Source organism: Leopardus geoffroyi, chromosome D3 (assembly GCF_018350155.1).
Source record: "Leopardus geoffroyi isolate Oge1 chromosome D3, O.geoffroyi_Oge1_pat1.0, whole genome shotgun sequence".
Classification (NCBI taxonomy): Eukaryota; Metazoa; Chordata; class Mammalia; order Carnivora; family Felidae; genus Leopardus; species Leopardus geoffroyi.
Window position 1 is genome coordinate 26,711,142 of NC_059339.1, and position 17,036 is coordinate 26,728,177.

The 17,036-nt window shown below is 53.8% G+C and overlaps 1 protein-coding gene across 3 annotated transcripts in view; it reads right to left on the reverse strand.

Moving 5' to 3' along the window:
- The window catches only part of MYO18B (myosin XVIIIB), a 259,923-nt gene that overhangs the window by 192,140 nt on the left and 50,747 nt on the right, over positions 1–17,036 (reverse strand). For all 3 annotated transcript variants that reach the window (XM_045459579.1, XM_045459578.1, XM_045459580.1), the window contains one exon: positions 99–272. In XM_045459579.1, the coding sequence (XP_045315535.1) occupies positions 99–272 (174 nt within the window). The remainder of the gene's footprint in view (positions 1–98; positions 273–17,036) is intronic.

Below are 17,036 nucleotides of genomic sequence, written 5' to 3' on the forward strand. Positions count from 1 at the left end.
CCTGGAAGATCTGCATATAGTGTGTCCTGATGAGCAGGTGAACGTGTGTTGTAGTGTCCCCAGGAGCTGGCCCACCCAGAGAGGCAGCAGTGCGGCACCTGAGCTGGTCTCCTCGCCCTCAGGTCGCCGTCGGCCCGGCCCAGATGTCACTTGCTCGATGATCTGTCGCAAGTGGTGCTTGAAGGTGGCCGTGTTCAGCTCCTCATACTCGCAGCCCAGGGCCTCCGCTGCGTGGTTTGCCCACTCAAACCGCATGAACTGCTTCCGGCCGACTGCAAGAGGGACAAAGCAGAAGGACGGTGGTGAACCCCTGGGCATGGAGTGTGTGGGCTCCCAAGAGGACCTCGGGGATCTCGCCTCCTCCCACCCTCTGGGCCACCTGCCCTCAGCGGGGAACCCCAACAACCGCCCCAGGCAGGGGTCAGGTTTCCCAAGACATATGCTTTTCCTGCTTCCTTGCATTTGCATTGTTCACTTTTTCAAAGCAATTACAATGATCATGTAGACATTCTAAATGTGGAATTGGGGAATTGATAGTAAAAAAAAGTATGAGTTGTCCACCCATGTATCCACTTACCTATCCATCCACCCACCCACTGCCCTCTGCCACCCACCTACCCATCCATTCAACTACCCACCCACCCACATATCCGACCACCTGACTACCCATCCGTTTATTCAAAACACATGTATTGAACTCCTACTACGTGACAGGCACCGTGTCTGCCACAGAGAAATCAATGATGGGCATGACAGACAAGGTGCCTGTCCTCATGGAGCCTACAATCTATTGAGGGAATTAGACAATAAACAAGAAAACAAATAGATGAACAAGATAACTTCAGGTGATAGAATTATAAAGTGACTCCCCTTTAAGGAGAAAATAAAGCCAAGAGATGAGGTCAAGAGAAACTAAGAGCATCCCTGTGGATCCATAGTGGTCAGAGAGGGCTCTGTCTGAGGATGTGATGTCTGAGCTGGGTTATAAAAGGTGAGAAGGAGGGGCGCCTGGGTGGTGCAGTCGGTTGAGCGTCCGACTTCGGCCAGGTCACGATCTCGCGGTCCGCAGGTTCGAGCCCCGCGTCGGGCTCTGGGCTGATGGCTCGGAGCCTGGAGCCTGTTTCCGATTCTGTGTCTCCCTCTCTCTCTGCCCCTCCCCCGTTCATGCTCTGTCTCTCTGTGTCCCAAAAATAAATAAACGTTAGAAAAAAAAATTTAAAAAGTGAGAAGGAGGTGGCTTCCTAAAGAAGTAGGAAAGAGCTTTAGAGAGGGGAGGAGGCGACTGTGCAAAGGTCCTGAGGCAGAAATAAGCATAGTGTATTAGAGAAATGCCAAGAAGGCCAGGTGGCTGGAAGGTAAGGTGGGGGAGGGAGATGAGGAGAAGCTGAAAGAGGTTGAAGGAGCAATGGGGAACCACACTACGACCTATTATAAGGCCATTTAGGATCAACAAAGACCGTACAACACAAACAATGCTTACAGCCAAACATTAAGTAAAAAGCAAATTAGAGAACTGTACCAGAGTGTGATGTCAACTGCGTAAATCATTCTAAAGTGCTGTAAAAAAACAACAATAGTAAAAAGCAGGGCGCCTGGGTGGCTCAGTCAGTGAGCGTCCGACTTCAGCTCAGGTCACGATCTCGCAGTTCGCGAGTTCGAGCCCCGCGTCGGACTCTGTGCTGACAACGCGGAGTCTGCTTCTGATTCTGTGTCTCCCTCTCTCTCTCTCTCTCTGCCCCTCCCCCTCTTGTGTCCTGTCTCTCTCTCAAAAAATAAATAAAAACATTTTAAAAAATTTAAAAATAGTAAAAAGGAAATATGTCCAAATATTAACAGTCATAGCTGGGTAAGGGGATTTTGTATTTTCTAAATTTTCTATGGCGTTTGTGTACTAATTTTATAATCCGAATAAAAAATTAATGGCTGATGAAAACAAATACGAGTGCCATCCTTAAATAATTTCTTCCGTTACTTATCTTCCCATAAATGTTTCCTTCTTTGAAATAAAAAACACAGCTGCCCTAGGTTTCTCAATCCATCAGAAAGAGATCACAGGGCCCAGCTCTTCAAGAAGACGTCTTGAAGAATCAGTCTGGTGGAAATTCGGAAAAAGATTTTATGTGATACTTGGGTGCCACCCAAGGGAAGGAGCCCTGCCCCCAGGTCACCGAGGGGCCACAATAGCCACTGCTCATTGGCATCCTCCTCCATGCCAGTTACTCAGCACTGATCATCACAAGAGAATATTCCCATTTTACAGATGAAAAAGCTGATTCAGAGAAGCCACCAGAAATCAGATGGACACTAAATACAAGAACTACCATTTCACCAAAATCAGTCCCTCAGATACCCACTTTTAAGAAATTTGCCGTATCCTTGGGACCCTAGGTGAGACTTTCCTTAACACGGACTCATTTATCTTTTTCACTTAACTAAATATGTTGTGAGGAGAAATATTACAGCCTTATCTTAAACGAAAACCCACTTGTTGGAGGAGGCCATCGAGAGGACGTGACCGCCCATTGACCCTGGAGCTGGCCCTGGGCTCCTCACCCCCCTGCCCTCTCTGTGAAATGTACATTCTGCCCACGTTCCCATAGCGGGTGGGGGAGCTGTCTTCAAGGACTTAGCCTTGAGTGAGTAAGGTGTTGTTTAGACCATCTGGATTGAATATGCTCTATACACTTTTAAGATTCGGGTGGGTGGGTGCAGGGATGTACAGGGCTGGCCAGCAGAGACAAGGCTCCTATGTAAATTCCCTTGCTTATTACACCTGCTGGCTACCAATCTGGAGTGATCTGTTTCTGCCTTTGGTCTCCCTGTGCCCTGGGTGAGCTGGGGCCAGTTTGCAAACCAACACCATTATCACTTGTCACAAACAGATAGCAGAAATAAATACAATATGAGCACAAAAGTATCAATAGATGCTAATTAGACACAGTTACCTGGGAGCCGGAGGTCTGCTCTGTGTCAAAATGGAAGATTAGTGACGGTTAGAGATTTTAAAGGCTGTTAGCCCCGAGTGAGTCTTCTTTCCCCCTGTGTTGGGGGTTGAAAGGCAATTAAATAGGAGATAATGTTCTAGGTAGGCGATGTCCTGTCTCTCTCCTGCCCTGTCAACCCTCCTCTGCCACTCTCCAAAATATTCCCCTACGCTCTGCCTGCAGTGACCTTCGGTACCTCGCTGAGTCAGGAGGGGACTCAGCCATGGCTCTTTCTGAAAAGAGGAGCAGTGAACAGGCTCCATCTGACTCTAAATCCTGCCTGACAAGGGGGATATTTCCCAGGGCCCAGTGCAGCATCCTGCTGGTGGCAGCATCCAGGGGGTGGGGGTGGGGGTGGGGGGGGGACACACAGGGAGCTTCGCCAGGAAAATGTGTGTTTTGCTTCCAGTTCCCTAAAGACTGGTTGGTGCACAAGATCCAACCCCATGGGTTCCCCTATATTTGTTCAGACACGGGTGGAAGACAGAGAACTGGGGGACACCCGAGGCAGAGACAGGAACGTGGACACTGGACCAGACAGGATCTGGGTCCTTATCCCCGCTTCTGCCATTCTCAGCTGCCGGTCTTTGGGTGAGGTGCACAGCCTTTTTGAGCCTCAGTTTCCCCATCTGTAAAATGGAGTCATAAAACCCCAAGCACTTCGTCACAGGGCTGCAAGGACTGGGCGAGATGGTTACACTTACGCAGGAGATACCCAATAGAGCGTCTGGCCCTGAGAAGGTGTTCAATAAATGTCTATTCCCTTCTCCACCTGTGAAATCAAAGAGGGCACCACTCACCCGACCGGGATTGTTCCGTCCTGGCGGCTGCAGGGACTCCTCCTGCAGATCTGTCTCTGACTTCAGGAGAGGATTTGGGGGATGGATAATGAATCGGCGCCCTTCAGGTTTGGGCCACGCCCCAGAGATTCTGAGCCAACTGAGGTCATTTCTCTTCCACGGAAAGGCAGACACACATGGGCTCAGCACCTCCTACCAACCGACCCCAAAGCTAAGCACAAAGCTGTCCTCAGAATGCCACCGGGGCTGGAGATTCCCACCCAAGTGATGTTCATTTATGCGATGTTTCCTTCTCCTGAAAAGCCATCTCTTACTGAACAAGGACAGCCATCAAGCATCGGCATGTGCCGGGCACTGTGCGATGTGTTTCCTCACCCTCTTCTTTGTGCTCATAAAAAGGCTCTGAGGTAATTCAAAGATGTGGAACAGACCCGGCAAGGTCTAGCTTCTGGTCCAGGGAGTGAGTGGCAGAGCGGGATTCCCGCCCTTGTGTGCGGATCGCAGAGGGCGCAGAAGCCACCTGCTGGTGTGCTCGGGCAGAGTCTGTACGGCCGCTGCTCTATCCCGATCAGAGCTGGCACCAGGAAGTGCTCAACAAACATGTGTAAAGTGGGTAATTACATGGTGGAAGGAGTGGAGAGTGGAATGCACGCTTCTCGATGACGGCCAGCCCCACCTGCTTTCCCTCGCCGCTTCTCCAAGACCGGGGAGGGAGAATCTCTGTGTTCTCTCCCCCACGGAACCCGCCATCTGAACCTTAGAGACCGCCTTTTCTAACAGGGAAGATCAAATAAAAGACAACACAGAAGTGAGACCGACAGACAGGATAGAGCCAGCTCCTCGGAGGGGACTCTTTGTGGGGCGGGTTTGTGGATTTCTCCCTGCCTCTAGCCCCCTCCAAAGGGGGTCATGCGACTCAACCCAGGTGCTTTCTCCCCACCCACCAGGAGGCAAGGAGCCTGTGCCCAGAATAACGCCAAAGCCACACGCAGAGATCATCTCAGGCCTGTGCACTTGGCTGTCAGCCTTTCTGCCGGTCCCTGGCGGGACACAGGGCCCCGTGGCAGGTAGGACCGCAGTCTGGCTTCTGTACACACCATGCAGGGACCTGCTCCCTCTTCTGCAAACGTCGCACAGGACACGTGATGCTGAGCTGTAAGCAGGAAATGCTCCCTGTGGCCCACCTGTCACTCCTCCTCTGTCTCGCTCACCCAAGAAAAAGAAACCAGAAGGCCAATGTTTGACGATATCACAAAGGCCACCTGAATATCCTAACTTCAGCCAGCAGCACGTGCCATGCACCTTCCCACGCCAGGCGCTGGACTCAGCACCAAACACAGCTGCTGCGTCATTGAATCCTCCCCATGGCCCCAGGGGCCAACAGTAACATCACCACTTGGCTTAGGAAAACACTGGACCGCAGGGTGACCTTCCAAGGCCACGCGGCTGGGAAGGGGCAGAGGTAGGATTTGAATCCAGGCCTCCTGACTCCAGCACTCAATATCCTAACCATGGCGCTGGTGTAGAGGGGCCTCGCCTCACAGGGAGTCTCAGTGTAAAGTCAAGTGCCCTTAAGATTGCCCTGGAGAATCTCAAATGGCCCGTAAATGGCTTCTCCTCTTTACAAGTCCAACACAGAAGGCTTTGCCTCCAACAGAACACACACACACACACACACACACAATGGATGGCTTGCCTCTAGCGGCCAGGACTTTTGAAAAGACGCGCACCTGTAACCCCTAGCTTTGTGTTTGCCTTGCATGTATGGCGGGATTTGCATAAATACAACGCACGTGTCATAGGAACCACCCACCCGTGGATCTGTTCTAAAGATTATTTGCAAGGACCAATTCTTCTCTTAGTCTTAGTGACAAAGGGTCCGTGCGCCTCGCCATGGCCTGAAGGATGAACACTGAGTGTGTCTACACTGAGGGAGAGGACAGTTGTGTGACCTTGGCCGAGCTCCCAGCTGCCTTGCAGGGCCTGCAGGCTGAGTGTTGTTTAAGCCTGATTTTACGGTACAAGCTGCTGAGACACAGGAGGGGATATTGCCCTGCCCTAAGTCACCCAGCATGTAAGTGGCCAAGCTAGAACTTGAGTCCAGGTCTCCGACCCCCAGGTCAGTGGCATGGGATTAGCGGCGGTTCTGGTACCTCCCTGCATCCCGTTTTAGGCTGAGTTTGAACATACACGTGGGGTGTATGTAGGTCAAGTCAAAAGGAAACAGGGACAGACTTCTCCTGGCAACATGGGGGTTGGGGGGACCAGCAAGGGCGCCGTCAGAGCTCCACCCCCACCCCCCGGGGGGCTTGCTGTGCTCCCTCCTGCTGAGGGCGGTCTCTCCCAGTGGCACTTGCTCAAGCCAGGGGGGCTGGAAGTGCCATGGAATTGAAATCCTCAGCCCTCAACCAATGACCAAAGGTGATGCCCTCTGAGTGGGTTAACTCCGTGTGTGTGCTCTATGCTGCCCCCCAGAGGTCTCTAGCGGGATTGAGCCCCAGTTGCGCACAGAGGTAGCTGGCTTGCTAACACACCCTTCAAGGCTGCCTTCCTTCCCCACAGTACATCCTGGGATCACCTCCCACGTGAACCATCTTGCCCTTGAACGCCTGCATCAGCAGCTGTACCCACGTCAGGTGCTAAGACTCCAAGAGGGCCTTCGAGGCTGGTCACGCTTAGCAAGGTTTGGTTTGCATTTCCCTTCAATTATTGAGGCCAAGAATTGGGTCTGAAAGAGACCCAAGGTTTGGTAGGCTGCTATTTCTTTGTGTCTTTGTTCCTCTGAAGCCATTTGCAACTTCCGGGGTGAGGCCCAGCTCCAGCCAGTGTGCCACCAAGGGCAGGGCTGAGTCAGAAACTCCCCATGTGGCAGAGCGGTATGGAACAGGGCAGAGTGGCCAGACAGCTGGGGGCTCAGTTCCCCAAAGGCGTTCCTCATAGCTGTCATTCCATGTCGTTCATCAGTGTCACTGGGAAGAAATGAATCCTGTATCATATCAAGCTGATCATTGCTTGGTGAAACAAGTTTCTTAAACTGCGGGACTTCTCAGAGCCTTTAAAGTATATCTTTTGAATCTCCAAGAAGAGGACATTCTGTTCAGACACATTAGGCCTGAGAATACTTTTAGGAGCACCTTGCAGGTCTGATGTCCCATGAGACACTAGTTTAGGAAACACTGATTTAGCAGAAAGACCCTTCAATTAACCAGGTGACCCTGGACAAATTGCCTTACCTGAATCACCTACCAAGCTCACTATGCTGGTAAGAGGCAGGTTGGGATTTGAATAGAAAGGACGAAAATGAGAGCCAGAAAAAAAGGAAGGAGCAAGGAAATGTAAACGGACTACAGTTTCTGAGAGGCTCAAATCCACCTGCAAAAGCAGGTTTTTCCCTTTATGTTGGATCCAAAAAAAGAGAGAGAGAGAGAGATGAAATAATAACACAACAGCTTTCCCCTGTGCACCAGGAGTTCAATTGCTATCAATTACTGAGGCCTCCTGTATTTATTAATAACCAAGTTACTTCTCCTTCCAACAACTTCCAACAATAGCCGTGCTGTCGCTGAATTACCAAGCATTATGTGACTTATTTATAACGCTAGTGCATCTGGGTCACATCTCCTCACACAGCGGTTCACAATCCGGAGCCCTGCGAGGAAGGATGTGACCTGCAGGGAAGAGATAAGCCTGAAAGTCTAGAGAAGCTAGAAGACGAGGCAGTGTCACTCCACAGACAGGCTGCCTGGGTTCGAATCCCACCTCTCCCGCCTAAAGCCCCGTGGTGTGGGGGAGGTCCTGTCACCTCCTAGAGCCTCCATTTCCTCTTCTGTAAAATGGGAATCTACCCCCATGAAGCGCTTGGGGAGCCTCAGTGAGGTTATCTGTGCAGATCGTTTAGTACAGGGTCCGTTCTGTGAATGTCAGCTCCTACGATTATGATCGCGCTCTGAGATTTCTGCCCTTCCAGGGGACGGATGGGTCAGAAAGAGAAACCCCGGGAACCAACTCAATTCAGGCAGCTGTGGCTTTCTGCGCAGGGGTGACCAGCAAGGTTCTAGTGTTGGGACCATGGAAAAGGCAACCCTCTTATAGGCTAGAACTTCAAAGCCCTGCCTGCTTCTTATCGCTGCTATTGTATGTCCCTACTGTCCCACCTGTCCGGCTTCGGACAAAGTTGCCGTCTGCCCCAGCACCTTTCTGCCTATGCACGGTCAGTGCTCCCTGTAAGGCCTGGTCAATAAGCCATCTATAACCCAATTGGATCGCAGCTCACATTGCCTAGAAGGCAATGTACAGACCACTCCCAGGGCTCTGGGGAGTATGAGCAGGTGTTTGGGGGAAAAAAAAGAAGTCTCACTAGACAAATCAGTTGGGGCAGCATCAGAGTAAACCAAGGAAAATGCAGGGCTTCTCAGAGCCTCGAGTATACCAACGGGCATCAGGAATTTACAAGAGAAGCGGAGCCGGAGGAGGAGTCTCCCGAGCTAACTCGATCACGAGGTTGGAGGGAAAAGGCAGACATGGCATCTTTGGGACGGTGGCAACTAGGGAAAGAAGCAGAGGCTGGACATCCAAAGGCAGACTCGGCCTGGCGGCGAGATTTCCAGCAGGAGATGTCCCCTCTCTGAGCATCAGTTTCCAAATCTGTGAGGTGGGTGGCTCTTTCCCAGAGGGTTGTTTGAAAGAAGGATGAAGTGAGACATTGGATGTGAAGCCCGCAGAGGTGGTGATCTTTGCTGAGGAGCCGGTGGAAGGGGAGACTTGTCACATCACTCTGCTCCCTCCAGGGGACTCCAGGAGCAAGGGCTCCGGGGCAGGGCCAGCAGCAGGTGTGAGACTTGCCTGAGGCCGCACAGCTAGTGAGGCAGAAGCCAGGACTGGAGCAGCCCTGGCTGGCTCCCGGTCCGGTGCTTTTCCTACCTTCCGGCGTCCCTCAGCCTATCACGCTGTTCCCTTTGGAGCTGCTTCCTGGGTCCCGAGGAAAGCCCAGCCAGCAGGCGGTGTCTCCTGAATGCTCACCACGCGCCTGACCCTGTGCTAAATCCACACCTGGTCTCCCCATGTGAAAAGGTCTCATTACTGTTGCCATTACTGTTGCCATTACTGTAGCCATGTGAAAAGGTCTCATTACTGCTTGCATTTAATGATGGCGCCCCGGACCCTACGACATAACGTGGCATGAAGAGTAGGACGGAAGGCTTTAGGGGTGCCTGGGGGGGCTCAGTGGGTTGAGGGTCCGACTCCTGGGCTCAGCTCAGGTCATCATCTCACAGTTCGTGGGATCGAGCCCCGAGTCTGGCTCTGTGCCGAGAGTGCAGAGCCTGCTTGGGATTCTTTCTCTCCCTCTGTCTCTCCTCTCTCTCTCTCTCTCTCAAAACAAATAAACTTTAAAAAAATGAATAGGAGGGAAATCTTTAAGGATGGAACTCTACAACCCAAAATTGGGCTCCTCCCCTTCCCACGTCCATGACCTTACATAACTTACCTTACCTCTTACGTCTCCCCACCTCCAGCTATAGGTTAGTAGGGGCTCTGGTGATCAAGGCTTATAGAGAGCCCCGAGGGCATCTGGTCCACCCCCATTAGGTAAGCCCTTTCTGCTCTCTGAGCCTCAGTTTCCTCATCTGTAAAATGGGATAAGAAGTGGCCAAAGCTCTTAGAATAGTGCCTGGTACATAGTAAGCATTGGATAGATATCAGCTTCTGTTATCATTTATGGGAGACTGAGGCTACGAAGCTGGAAGGGGCCTTGACAGGGCTATCTGGCAAGGGAGTAGCTCACCCTATGTGAAACCTGCTGGCCCGGGCGGGGGGGGTCTCAGCCTCCCCACCCCGCCCTCCCACGGCGTGGGGCTGCCCACGAGCGATGCCTTCTAGCGTTGGCCACTTCAGGGTTTTGTGGGCTTTTTAAAAATATAATTGTTTACATCCCAGAGCAGCCATTTCGGCTTAATGAATGAATTCAATATGCTCAGAAAACGCAGAATAAATCCTTGCCTGTGGCCCAGAATAGGCCCGGCTGCACCAGCTGTCGGGCAAGGAGCCAAGCCACCAGCTGGGGCAGGGCTGAGGATGCGGGGTCTGTGTCTACACAAAGGCAGGCGGGTGGGACGGGTCCCAGAAGGGGGACGGGCCTCGGGGATGCTGGGTACAAGGACACTTCAGCGCAATCTCTAGGTTGTAGGGCCACGTGGCAATCTCTTCGTCAGAGCCCCGTTTCGACCCAGCATCACCCCTTAGGTTGGCACCATGCAGATGGGAACGCGGAGGCTTTGCTGAAACCACCATACCGTTGCTCGGGGAGGCTCCTCTCCCTGAAGCACCCTTTCCAATTTCTTCTCAGCTTTGGAGATTCAGCTCAAGGGTCCCCTAGGATGGTAGGCCCCTTGGATAGGGCTGACCACTTTGAATTCAGAGTGTCTCCTGCCTACAGTATTCTCCGGGCTTCCTCCATGCCCTGATCTGGGTCTATCTCCCTTGATCGGACTGAAACTTTGTCTTGGAAAGTAAGGATGGTGTCCCTGAGCAGCCAAGGCACAGTGGAGAAGACAGGAAAGGAGGAGAGAAGGAGGAAGAGGAGGAGGGAGGGAAGAGGAAAGGAAGGGCTGAGCAAAATGAACACAGAAATGGCCCAGGAGCCCGGACACTCAGGCTCTAGTCCCACCTCCCCCACAGCCTTGCTGTGTGACCCTGTGCAAGGCCCTTCCCCTCTCTGATCCTCTGCCCCCACCCGGTACAAATAGGGGCTCGGGCCTGGCGCGATCTTAGTCCCTTTGAGGCAGGTGGTTCTCTGTCCTCCCCAGCCCAGGGTGTTCACAGAGCCAGGCAGGTGGGTCCAGGCTGTGAGAGACTGAACTTGCCATCTGAGGCAAGGAGAAACCATGCAGGCCCAGACTCTAGTGGGCCCGACTTGGTGACTCGTGATGTCCCCTCGTCCAGAGCCCGGAGGAGTGAACGACCCTGGCCCCCGCCAGCTGGGGCCCGGATGCCAACCCTAATCAGCACTTTGGGGGAAAATACAAAGGAGGTGCAGGTACGCTGGGCTCTAAACACCTTGCTGCAAATGTGCAGCTTGTGTCCTCGGGGGCAGGGAGACGCGCAGGTAGGAACCCCTCTCGGGGCAGGGGAGCGAGGCACCTGGGGGCCTGCATGCTTCCCCTACGGAAACAGAAGTGAGCGCGGACAAGTGAGGAGAGGACAGGAGTGGCAGACAGAGGGGGCGTCCCCAAAGTGGAGACAGTGGATCCATTCTGAAACTCCAGGCCTCCCTCCGCCCCCGACGGACAGAGTGCCCAGCAGACAGAAGGTCCAGCTTTGTGCCACTTAGAGCTGTGTGACCCTGAGCTGTCGTGACTTCACCCCTCAGAGCCTCGGCTTCCCACCTCCAAGTGGAAACAACGACATCAGTACCTGCCCCACAGTCTAGTGAGGGTTCAGTGAGCCAACCCGTGTAATACCCCGGGGATGCGAACCAGTCAGGGTGCATCGAGACGTCAGGCCTAGAACACACTCTTTGACCCAGCAGATCTGTGTTCAGGAAACCATGCCTCCAAAATGCTCATTCCTACACGGGTGTTCAGGGCGGTGTTGTCTAGGTCCCCAAAAACCCGAAAACAACCCGAATGGCCTGCAGGAACGCAGCTGCAGATACAGAGCCCCTCTCCTCCCCCCATAATGGGCAGGTCCCTGCGGTCAACAGAGAAAATTAGGGTCACCCCTATGACTCAGTGTGCAAAGAGGTCAAGGACAGGGTCACTGGGTGGTTCAGTCGGTCGAGCGGCCGACTTCGGCTCAGGTCATGATCTCTCAGTCCGTGAGTTCGAGCCCCGCGTCGGGCTCTGTGCTGACAGCTCGGAGCCTGGAGCCTGCTTCGGATTTGGTGTCTCCCTCTCTCTGCCCCTCCCCCACTCACACTCTGCCTCTCTCTCAAAAATAAATAAACAGTAAAAAAAAAATTAAAATAAAAAAAGAGGTCAAGGACACGAGCCGGCTCCTTACAGGCGCAGACAGAGTTGCGGTGATATTCAAACAACATCCAAGCAAACCGCCCGCCTGTATATTTGTTACACGCAGAGATGCTGCTAAATGCGCGGTGTGTAAGGGCCTGACCCTACGGCCGGTGGTTTAGGCGACAGTAATACACCCACGTCAGTCACCGCTGCTGCGGACGAGCCGCGCTTGGAGAGGGTTCATGGGGCTGCGTAGGCGCTCCGACCTCCTATGAGTCTACAATGACTTCAAACCGAAAAGTTTAAGAGAGGAAAAAAAAAAAAAAAAAAACAACCCAGGCTGTTAGAGCAGTGACCTATCCTGTATGACGCGGTCACAGTGGAATGTGACAGTGCGCATTTGTCAAAACCCGCGGGATGGACGACTCCAAGGGTGAGCCCGAATGGAGACGGCGGACTTCAGTTCATCGCAGCGGGCTCACCGCTTGCAATCACTGCTCCTTTACGCCCTTAACAACGATCCCCTTGGAGGGCCGAGGGGTCTGACGGGGCAGGGAGGGACCCTTTGCTACTCCACCGTCTTCTGTATGGTTTCCGCTTTCCACAGGAAGACGACTCTGCGGTACTATGTGTGCAGAGTGGTTTTCAAACAGAAAGAGTGAAGCACTTCACAAGGTGCTTTGTGCTGGTGGGGTCACCGGCCTTCTGCGCGCAGGGTCTCGCCCTGGCCGGGGGCACGTCTGGTCACCTCCTCCTGTCCTTGGATCTGGCCACTGGAAGTCAGGGCGTCGCAGGAGTCGGCGGGGCCGTGGGGGGTGGGGGTGGGGGTGCTGGGCCTCTCTCCTTCCCGCAGGCCCCGCCCCCCCACCCCCGGGCTCCCCGAGTTACGACCTCATCCATTCAGGGACTGACATCTTTATTATAGCGTCTGGGGAGTTAGCAGCTGATTGGCAACCTCCCTTCATCACCCCATTATGAGACCCCCCCTTGGGTTATATATGGGCCTGGTAGTGTCATCTATTAGGCCATGGGGTCAGCAGCAAGTAGACTGGCAAATTTAGTGAAAGAATAGTAAATTAACCCTCCCATTGGCCTTCAGAGAAAAAGGAAAACGAAGCAATGAGGCCATCCAGACAGGCATCGCTCGTCCTGTGGCTATTTTGGATTCCGGACATTATTGTCATCGCTCTGAAATAACGAGAGAGAGCAGGCAGACTGACAGTCTCGGGCTTTCTCTTGTAGCAACAGGACCACAGGGGTCAGAGAGGCTGAAAGACCAGCCCGCATCAGCCTCGGGAACTCCACCTTTGCAGGGGAACGCTCCCTGGAGGTGGACAGACTTCCCGTTAATAATAATACAGCGATAAAATAACCACAATGACGAAGTTTCGCATACTCAGATTAAATGACATGAGCCTCGCGAGAACCCTAGGAGGAAGGCACTATTGTTATTCCCATTTTACAGAGGAGGACACCGAGTCTCAAGAGGCCAAAGGAGTCGCCGAGATCACGCAGGAGAACAGGATCGAACAGGGATCAGCCTGGTCCCAGAACCCATGCCTTTTGTGAGCTCTCCAACCTTGATTCTGCTTAACGGCATAACCTTCCAGATGGGGGAATAAGGATTGGAGATTGGACACAGCCATGGATGGAGATTAGACGGAGCGGAGAAGCTCTTAGGGGAGAGGCGACCATCCGGGCGCCCAGAATGCACGCGAGGATTAGGCCAGCTGGGTGGCAGAGAAAATAGCGAAGGGCAGGGATCCAGGAGGCAGGCAGGCAATGACTCTAACCTTGGATCCACCACGTGATGCTGTGTGACTTTGGCAAGGTCACATAACCTCTCTGAGCCTTGGCATTCCTCAACTGCAAAATGGGAATTCCTTCCCTATCTGTCACGGGTGCTGGGAGGATTCAAAGCGAGAGCGCGGGTGAAGGGGTCCCCCGGTCCTGGGCTGAGGTGGAGAACAGGGGACTCTGAGAGGGTTTTGTGCATGGAGATCATTCCCGGGCAGACCGTTGCGTCTGGTTCTACTGTCCCACAGACAGGGGGACCCAAGACACAGAAATGGTTTCTCGCCGCAAAGAGGGCACAGAGTTCATCCTTCATTTGCTCTCCTGTGGGAAGGGGGTCCTTAGGGGACATCACAGGACAGTGGCGGGGAACAGGGAAAGCCCTGGTAATAAAAACAGGGAGAAGTGTCTTCTTGCCACGTCAGCAGGGAGCAGGGAAGCCTTGGCTGTGGAATTTGACAAGCTTTATGCCATCGTACCTTCCAAAAGCCAGAACTTACCATGTGCCTGGCTCTGTGCTCGGCCCCTGACATACGGCTTCTCGGTTCATCTGTACGGTGGACATGTGAAGTCACTGCCCTTCTCGGTCCCATTGTACAGGCCAGAACACTAAGCCTCAGAAAGCTTAAGTGACTTGCTCAAAGCCACTGTGGCTACACATGGCCAACCCAGTTATCTCTCAGCCCCCGTGTTCTAGAACCTTCTTGCTGCCCCCTCCGGGGATGGAGTCTGGTTCCCCTGGCCCTCGAAGCTGTCAAAGGCTCATCACCAGTAGAAGATGGCAGGAGGGACGCTGCGTGATATCCGAAGCCAGTTGCACTTGAAGCCGCCACGCCGAGAAGCCGCCCAAACGAGCTCACGCGGGGAGGCCACAGACCGCACGGGACAGAAAGATGCCCAGCCAGCCCCAGCCTCCTCCACCTGCTTCCACCATGTGACTGCGACCGTAGGACAAGCCTCCAACCCGAACCGCCAGCTGAGCCCTTCCAAGGGGACAGGGAAGGGAGCCCTTCCAGGAGATGATGAAACGATGGTCGTGCAAGGCACGGTGGGGTGGGGCTGGCGTGTTACGCAGCACGGTCACCTGACCAGTCCCAAAGCTGGCAAGTTGTTCGAGTCCTCGCGTCGACGTGAGCCCAGGTCTGTGTCACTCCTGGCTGCTCTCAGTACTGCCCTGCACTGTCCTTGGCCCTGGGGACCTTCTGCTAGGCTGTGGACGGAGCACTGGACAGTGGGTCCAGATCTGGATTCTGGTTCGGAACCGGCCATTCGTTAGTACAGAAGTCTCACGGCGCGCCCTTCGGAGAGGAGCATCTCCATTTAGAGGCCTGGGTTCTTCACCCACCCACCCAACGGGCTTTCAACCTACCACCCAGCCCCCCTCATGGGCTGGCTTTAACACCGACAGAAACCGCCAGCAACAAAAGTACGTTGCACAGAGCAGGAAGTCACGGCTTGCTGAATACCTCCTATGTGCCAGGCGTCACGCATCCAGTCTCTCTGACTATCAAATGCTCAGAGAAGGTAGGCAGATTTATTGCCATTTCACAGACACCGAAGCTGAGTCCAGAGAGGGGAAATCACTGTGCACAAGTTAAAGCACACAGTCAGGGGAGCGGGGGGAGCCTGGGTTCAAATACCAGAGCCCCTGCTATTTCCTTCTCCCCCTCTCTCGCCTTATCAAGTGAGTTCCAGAGAGCATCCATTTGCTGCCTTTGAAACACACGGGAGGGCGCGTGAGTGGCTCAGTTGGTTAAGCATCCGACTTTGGCTCAGGTCACGATCTCACGGTTTGTGAGCTGAAGCCCTGTGTTGGGCTCTGTGCTGACAGCTCAGAGCCTGGAGCCTGCTTCGGATTCTGTGTCTCCCTCTCTCTCTCTGCCCCTCCCCCACTAGTGCTCTGTCTCTCTCTCAAAAATAAACATTAAAAATAAATAAATAAATAAAAGGGAAAAAAACATACACATAGGCACCAGCTAATTGTTCCCGGGGCCACCTTTGCCAAAGGAAAGAACCACAACGTTGGATGAATGGTTCCCTGATGGCTCCTGAGGGATGGCCCGGGCCACGAGCCTTGGTCAACAGCAAACCAACCGCGATGTCAAGTCACCCAGGGTTTTCTGCCTGCCAAGTGGAGCCAGCCCCCAGAGCGTCCTCCCCCCGGCTTCCCAAGGGACCGGTCTGGGACAGCAAGTCTGAGAGACAGAAGGGAGGCAGAACCACGGTGCGAAGGAGGGAAAGTTCTGGGCCCTCCTGCCACTATTAGAACACATTCCCTAAGACCCAACAGCCAGTTGTGGCTGACCTCTTCAAACAAGTCACTTTAAAAAAATTTTTTTTAAATGTTTATTCATTTTTTGAGAGAGAGAGAGAGACAGAGAGCGAGCGGGGGAGGGGCAGAGAGAGAGAGGGAGACACAGAATCCAAAGCAGGCTCCAGGCTCTGAGCTGTCAGCACAGAGCCCAACTTGGGGCTGACACCCACAAACCGCGAGATCATGACCTGAGCCGAAGTCGGAGGCTTAACCGACTGAGCCACCCACGCGCCCCAGAACAAGTCACTTTCTAATGAACCAACCGAGCCAGGAGTCACCTTGCCTGTACATGGGAAGCGGCCCAGAGTCAGAGCGTTATTAGCATTGCAACCTTGGGGGAGCCTCCAGATAGCTTTAAGACATCCTTTGTCCCCCCTCCATCCCTCCTCCCCTACCTGAGGCTCAGGCAGCTTCCATAACTTGGCCAAGGTCACAGCCCGCTGATAAAAGGCCAGGCTGAAATCTAAACCGGCTGACTGCAAAACTTCCATGTCCTTTCCCCTCCACGTCCTGGCATGCCTCTGACTTTGCAACTGATGGGGGGGGGGGGGGCGGGCAGAGCTCATGACAGGGCAGCCCGCCCCCCTCCTCCCCACAGGCAGCCAGCCTCTTGGGATAAAGGCCACCATGTCACAGGGGCCAATGGGATTGAGAAGGGTGTGGGGAAGAGGCATGTTTCCCTGCAGGAACTCAGGGGTCAGCGGGGACCTGCATAGGATATGAGCCCCCCAAAGGAGGCGGCTCAGAGCCGCCCTAAGGAGTTATGCTGCGGCCGTGTATGATGTAGGCGCAGAAGGCTCAAACGAAGCAGGGGCCATGAGCACGCTGGGACCCCATAGTGAGCTGAGAGCCTGGGGTGCCATCCGCCTGGAACCACCCACATGCGCCCAGTGGGCTTCCTGTTCAAAGTTTGGCACCTGTGATAAGCACACATTTGGTCTTTGTCCCTGGTCCCTGGTCCACAACTCCCAAAACCCTTGGCATCTCTGAAGTGAGGAGGGTCTTTTGTTCACTAATGAATGACCGGTTTCCTGCGGGGGGGGGAGGGGGGGGGATGCTCCATAGCTTCAGGACAGGGGCTGATGGCCAGAAAGACCAAGGCATGATTAGAAGCTTAGAACTTTCAGCCTCACCCCCTGACCTCTGGGGAGGGGAGAGGGGCTGGAGGTTGATTAATCACCCGCTGCCTTAAAAG